The sequence below is a fragment of the Lepidochelys olivacea genome (genome assembly GCF_965140295.1).
Source record: "Lepidochelys olivacea isolate rLepOli2 genome assembly, chromosome: 27".
Taxonomy (NCBI): Eukaryota; Metazoa; Chordata; order Testudines; family Cheloniidae; genus Lepidochelys; species Lepidochelys olivacea.
This window is the reverse complement of record NC_140437.1, coordinates 4,681,908-4,688,582: the sequence shown is the minus strand read 5'-3', so window position 1 is coordinate 4,688,582 and position 6,675 is coordinate 4,681,908. Positions and strand designations below refer to the sequence as shown.

Genomic DNA, 6,675 nt, shown 5'->3' with positions numbered 1-6,675 from the left:
ATGGAAGGTATACATGGCACCTCTGCAGCCTCTTCTGGTTCAGGAGAAAAGGAGCCCTAAGACTTGTATGATTTAGAGAGCCTCCTGTACTTTACAACCAGAGTACCAACCCAGAGGTGTGTTGTTCTGGGAGCCTGCGGATATGTATAGGGCTATAGATGCAGTGCACTAGGATGCTTTCTGCCTCAACTAAAGAGGCATTTCAGTAACGGATCCTCACAATGCAGCAATAGTTACAAATCCTTTATTATACATTAAACCATCACAAGCATTAAAACCATTACATATTAATAAGAGTTCATTTACAGCTAGTGGACTTCATCACAGCTTTGATGGTCTCACACCTATCTTGCTTGGAGAGCTCATGCAGAAGCACTAACTTCATTGCAGCATGGACCTCCCTGCAGGTAATGAGGCTTCTCTTGTTGTGGAGAGACAACCTGGCAGCTTCTAATGCAACTTTCCCAAACAATTGTGGTTTATCCAGAGAATTTATGACATCAGTAACCCAGCAGGAGACCCCTGAGACTTGATGAGCCTGTCAGAGAAGAAGCATTAATGTCAGGTCACTTGCTTAGAAGTACACTAATTTAGTGGCAAGTTCAGCAACACACCACTAGTCCTAAAAAAGCCTATGTTATCTAGTTAGATCAGGAACCAGGGACTCTTAATGCATAGAAGCCAGGAGTTCAAACAGCTTCCATACAGGTGAGTTAAGATTGCTTACCACTGGCTTACACCCTTCCAAAGTGCAAAACCAAGACTTAAGTGCATGAAAGCCTACACCACATGCTGCCATTCCCCCACCTCCTGTCACTGCCCTCAAGATCAGCATAGCACTATAATGCTGATATGTGTCTTAGAGAGTTGTCAGGGAAACAAGTTTCAAGAAAGTTCATAGCTTTTAGTAGCCATGGGGGACCACTGCAGTCACAGTCAGACCTCCCACATGACAGGGCCCATCAGCAGGGATCTTGGGGCATTGTAGTTGCAAGTCTCACAGCCTGCCATGCTGTGCACACAGAAAGTGGAAAGTTTCCTAAGCTATGGGTTTGTTGCATTTCCCCGTGCCTGTTGCCACCTCCACATGGGCAGAGTTAGGGTTGCATGGGAGGAGTTAGACCAGGAAACAGAAAGTCAAGGTGTGAGGTTTAAGTTTGATTTCCTTGTTCTGGAAGGGTAAGAGGCAAAGTCCAGCAACCTCTATTCACCTTTAACAAAGCAGCTCTTGAAGGAGCTGAAAAGCAAGTCACAGATTAGTCAAGTAGCTCAGGTGATCCACCAAAACTAGAGTTCTCAACTTGAAGTCAGTCAAACCTCTCAACTCCTCCCACTCCCCAAAGCAGGGGATGCCATTAGATCTGTCTGGCTAACAGCTGCGCAGGCAATGACATTTCTAACCCAGGCTTGTTAGAAAAGTGCAGCTGTGGGTAGAGTACTCACTGTAGTAATACATCAAAGCTTAAGTTACTGCTCCAGAAGCCTGGTAGTATTTTGCCAAATCCCAGCTTAAGTTGCTTAGCAAATGGGGAGAAGTAGAGTCTAGATGTGCAAGTACAAACCTGCTCTTAGAGTGGTCTATCAGGACAGCAGGCTGCAACAAGGTTGTACAGGACTCACTAGACGGTAAGTGCTTTATACTGAGCAGGAGTCATTAACAGGGCTGGTCCCAGCTGTTTTACCATCTAGAGCAGAAGGCATTTTCAGAGCCTCTCTGCCTTCTGAGCAGCCAAGTAAAAAGAGGCTAAGCAAGAAAGTGTCCTCTCCACTGCCATGTGTTGATTGTGTGCCTCCAGAAGTAGGTAGGCACTGCTCAGCAACATCAAATCCACAGACACAAGTTAGTGACATATGGCCCAGACACAAGGGTTAAGATCTTTAAGGGAAAGCAGCAGCCAAGTGCCTGGTAATAGCCTCCTGCTCCTATAGAAAGAGGGACTCGGGTGTGTCATAGGTAGAATGATTAAGACAGCCAGGTAAACATGGAAGTCACTTCTACATTTCTCCAGCTGGCTGCTACTTAGCCTTTAAGAGGCTCTCTTCCTAACCAACCATAGTCAGGGGCATAAATTTATATTAACAGATTTATTTAAGTCAGAAGAATTCCTAGCCAAAAAACCTTGCTTATGCCACAGCAATTTAAGACTTTCACCGTAAGCTGCATTTGGAGCCCTAGTGAAGACAAGGCTCCTGCAGCTTGTGAAAGGAGAGATAAAAACGTTAGCTAAGCCTGCTCTGAAGCAGCCTCCTCCACAGAGCATTAAGAGTGGCACATGTAGACCAGCAATACTTTGCGAGAAATGTGGGGCAGGCAAAGCTCTCCCTCCTCCTTCAGCTATCAAAGCTCAAAGATAAAATGTTCATATTTAAGCTCTTATTGCAGCACTTGTAGAACCAGGACTTACTTGCTTTAGGACTTTATATATGTAGGTAGCATAGCCCTCCTTTCTCTTGCTACTGTAGAGCCTGAGACACAGAGGATCTCCCCTAGCATAGTCTATCTTCTTCCTTAGAAAGGGAACTGAAGAAAGCTGCATCTCTGCTACCAAGGCAGAGATCAACACAAAAAAGAAGAATGGAATTTACAAGCTTGTTACATATAGACAGAATAGCTCAAAACATCTCTATCCTCCTCAGAGTGCAGATTGTACAGCTGGGAAAGGGGAGGAGAGCACTCCTTAGAAGGAAGACTAACTTAAATCAAGTAATTTAGCTCCAGATTTAGTATTTTTAGATATTTCAGTGTCTAGTTAATAGGTTTTTTTTATAATTCATCCCACAGACTAAGATATTTAGCAAGCCAACAAATGCTAGTTCTGTTACTGACTGCACTCTGGGATACTCAGATACTACCTATAAGAGCCATCAAATAACCATAAAATAATTGCAAATAGGACATTGTGCACAACTACCCCTCCTTACCCGGAAGGAAGGAAGGCAACGACTATACAGTACAGCTAATATCACCAGCACACTGCCAGACCACCTCTGCAACTGCACTACTTATAATAAAGCTGCAGAGAGCAAATACAGACACCAATGAGAGAGGTTAGCTTGTTTTCTTGACTCATTGACGTCACCTGCAGATTACATTCCATCCTAAAGACCCTGATTTCAATTAAAGAGACCGTAGCGCCAATATCAGATTTACACACATTTAACTTTTCACATGAGTGGTCACACTGAAGTCAATGGGACTACTCGTGAATAATCTTAAGTAAGTAAATAAGTTTTTGCAGGCTTGGGAGAGTTTCCAAGCATAGAAAACCATGTCCCCGCAAAATGCTGGGGATGGGGTCCTCCAAGGCTGTGGGATCCAGCCCCCAATGCAGGGTACTGGGGATGGCGTCCCCTGTGGCTGTGGAATCCAGGGTCCTAATGTGGGACCCAGGAATGGGGTTTCCCCGGGGCTGTGGAATCCAGCCTCCCAATGCAGGGTGTTGGGGACAGGGTCCCTCAGGGCTGTGACATCCAGCCCCCCAGTGTGGGGCCCTGGGGATGGGGTTCCCTGGGGCTGCGGGATCCAGCCCTCCCCCCAGATGCAGGGTGCTGAGGTCCTCAGGGGCTGTGGGATCCAGCCCTGCAATGCAGGGTGCTGGGGATGGGGTTCCCCCAGGGCTGCGGGATGCAGCCCCCCAGTGTGAGCCCTGGGGATGGGGTCCCCCCCAAAGTGAGCCCTGGGGATGGGGTCCCCCCAGGGCTGCGGGGTGCAGCTCCCCAGTGTGAGCCCTGGGGATGGGGTCCCTCTGGGGCTGCGGGTTGCAGCCTCACAGTGTGAGCCCTGGGGATGGGGTCCCCCCGGGGCTGCGGGATGCAGCCCCCCCAAAGTGAGCCCTGGGGATGGGGTCCCCCCAGGGCTGCGGGATGCAGCCCCCCCCAAAGTGAGCCCTGGGGATGGGGTCCCCCCGGGGTTGCGGGATCCAGCCCCCCAGTGTGAGCCCTGGGGATGCAGTTCCCCCGGGGCTGCGGGGTGCAGCCCCCCAGTGTGAGCCCTGGGGATGGGGTCCCCCCGGGGCTGCGGGATCCAGCCCCCCCAAAGTAAGCCCTGGGGATGGGGTCCCCCGGGGTTGCGGGATCCAGCCCCCCAGTGTGAGCCCTGGGGTTGGGGTCCCCCCGGGGCTGCGGGATCCAGCCCCCCCAAAGTGAGCCGTGGGTATGGGGTCCCCCCGGGGTTGCGGGATCCAGCCCCCCAGTGTGAGCCCTGGGGATGCAGTTCCCCCGGGGCTGCGGGGTGCAGCCCCCCAGTGTGAGCCCTGGGGATGGGGTCCCCCCGGGGTTGCGGGATGCAGCCCCCCAGTGTGAGCCGTGGGTATGGGGTCCCCCCGGGGTTGCGGGATGCAGCCCCCCAGTGTGAGCCCTGGGGATGCAGTTCCCCCGGGGCTGCGGGGTGCAGCCCCCCAGTGTGAGCCCTGCGGATGGGGTCCCCCGGGGTTGCGGGATCCAGCCCCCCAGTGTGAGCCCTGGGGATGCAGTTCCCCCGGGGTTGCGGGATGCAGCCCCCCAGTGTGAGCCCTGGGGATGCAGTTCCCCCGGGGCTGCGGGGTGCAGCCCCCCAGTGTGAGCCCTGGGGATGGGGTCCCCCCGGGGCTGCGAGATCCAGCCCCCCCAAAGTGAGCCGTGGGTATGGGGTCCCCCCGGGGTTGCGGGATGCAGCCCCCCAGTGTGAGCCCTGCGGATGCAGTTCCCCCGGGGTTGCGGGATGCAGCCCCCCAGTGTGAGCCCTGGGGATGGGGTCCCCCCGGGGTTGCGGGGTGCAGCCCCCCAGTGTGAGCCCTGCGGATGCAGTTCCCCCGGGGTTGCGGGATGCAGCCCCCCAGTGTGAGCCCTGCGGATGGGGTCCCCCGGGGTCCAGCGTGGGACGCGGTCAGCGCCCCCCGGCCGGGCGCGCAGGAGCCGGGGCGGAGCCGCGGCCGGCAGGGGGCGCTGCCGGCTCTTGGCGGGGAAGGCGGGGCGGGGCCGCGCGCCCGGCTCCACCCCGGGCAGGCCCCGCCCGCTCCTGGCGGCTCCGCGCGCCCCAGGTGAGGCGGGGCGGGCGCTCGGCGGGGCTGAGGCGAGGCTCGGGAGCCGCGCCGCGAGCCCGGCGCCATGGCGGAGCTGGAGAGCCCGGAGTTCGGCAAGGCGGACTTCGTGCTGCTGGACTCGGTCTCCATGCCTGAGTTCATGGCCAACCTGCGGCTGCGGTGAGTGGGGCGGGCCGCCGTGGGGGGGGGCCCGGCCCGGGCCGGCCCGCGGGTCTCCCGCCCGCGCTGCGTTGCCCCGCGCAGGGGCGCGGAGCCGGGGGACCCCGCCGTGCGCTGAGGCCGGGCTGCCCCGCGCATCACCGCACGCCCCGGCAGCCGTCCGGGGCTGCCCCCCAACCGCCGGCGGGGGCGCCTCTGGGCGGGGGGACAGGACCCCCCCGGGCCGGCCCCGCCCCCCCCCGCCCCCCGGGCCGGCCTCGGTGCCTCCCTCCTCCCGCGCGCCGTCCCGGGCGGCCCCTCGGTCTCCGGCGGCGGCGCGGGGTCCCGGGTCCCGGCAGCGCCCCGCCTCGCAGGTCACTTCGCCGCGGCGGCGCGGGCTTGGTCGGGCCAGGTCCCACCTCGTTCCCGCCGCTGGTGGCCCACGAGCAGCGCCCATTTCCGTCGCTTCTGGTGTCCCCGTGAGCCTGTCTGGGCAAGTGCGCGGTCTGGCCCGCGCAGACCGCGTGTCCCCGTGCTCGCCTGCCCTGGCGAATGCGTGGACTCGGCGTGTGGTTTAGCTCTGGGTTTGTGAGTGCGTTGGTTTTCCTCAGCGTTTACAAATGCAACCTGCTGTTGGGTGATCCTGGATGGGAGGCAGCGATGAGCCCGTGCCGCAGATGGCAGGAACGGAGAGCGGTTATGACTTGCTCAGAGTCACAGCAAGCCTGTGTCAGAGCCAGGATGAAAACAAGGAAATTCCTGACTCCTGAGCTGCTGCTCCCATCTGTTACACACCACTGCCTTTCTGTGGGCAAATCGTATCAAACTGAAGTCCTCAGCTTGCTGGCATTAAACTCACATTTGCTGCTGCTGCTCACAACTTTCCTCGAAAAGAACAGGAGGACTTGTGGCACCTTAGAGACTAACCAATTTATTTGAGCATGAGCTTTCATTGGTTAGTCTCTAAGGTGCCACAAGCCCCCCTTTTCTTTTTGCGAATACAGACTAACACGGCTGCTACTCTGAAAGTTTCCTCAAGCAGCAGCAGAATGAATTGACGGGACCTTTGATGTTAATGCAGCTGGTAAGAATCCTGCTGGCAGCAGTGAACCTGATCAATGTCAGCTTTCCCAAGCAATAACAGAATTAAACTAAGTAACTGCAGAAGCACTGGGTTTATTGGAGGAGGACCCAAAATTAGACTGTGGGAGGAGCAGAGTAGCAAAGACCCTCTAGGATTGTCAGGAAGAGAATATGTGGAAGTTAGGGAGAGCTCCTTTTAGCACCAAGGGGAATAGTGGGAGACATTTCAGATTTGTCACACCTCACCAGAAGGTGATATGAAAAATTGCCCCTGAATGGAGTCCAGAGACAGCATCTCGGTAGGAATGCACCTTACCCCTTCCGATCCGTTTGAGGGAGATTTGCTTCTGACCTGGTTGTTGTCTCTGGAACTTGCCAGTGAGACTCATGGGACCGCCTTAGCCCTCCCTTCTGGACCCTGGGACATGGTAGT

General features: G+C 56.2%; 2 protein-coding genes across 2 annotated transcripts in view; one reads left to right on the top strand and one right to left on the bottom strand.

Annotated features, from left to right (window-relative positions):
• Positions 1-228: 228 nt before the first annotated feature.
• Positions 229-5,087, bottom strand: LOC311513567 (uncharacterized protein; the record flags this gene model as incomplete). Its single annotated transcript, XM_084615488.1, has 3 exons — positions 229-538; positions 2,406-2,542; positions 2,923-5,087. The coding sequence occupies one exon, from the start codon at positions 5,085-5,087 to the stop codon at positions 3,768-3,770; it is 1,320 nt and encodes a 439-aa protein (XP_084471614.1). The 3' UTR covers positions 229-538; positions 2,406-2,542; positions 2,923-3,767.
• Positions 5,012-6,675, top strand: part of MYO1D (myosin ID) — a 351,624-nt gene continuing 349,960 nt past the window's right edge. The window contains exon 1 of the mRNA XM_084615957.1: positions 5,012-5,180. Coding sequence (XP_084472083.1) covers positions 5,086-5,180 — 95 coding nt within the window. The 5' untranslated portion in view covers positions 5,012-5,085. The remainder of the gene's footprint in view (positions 5,181-6,675) is intronic.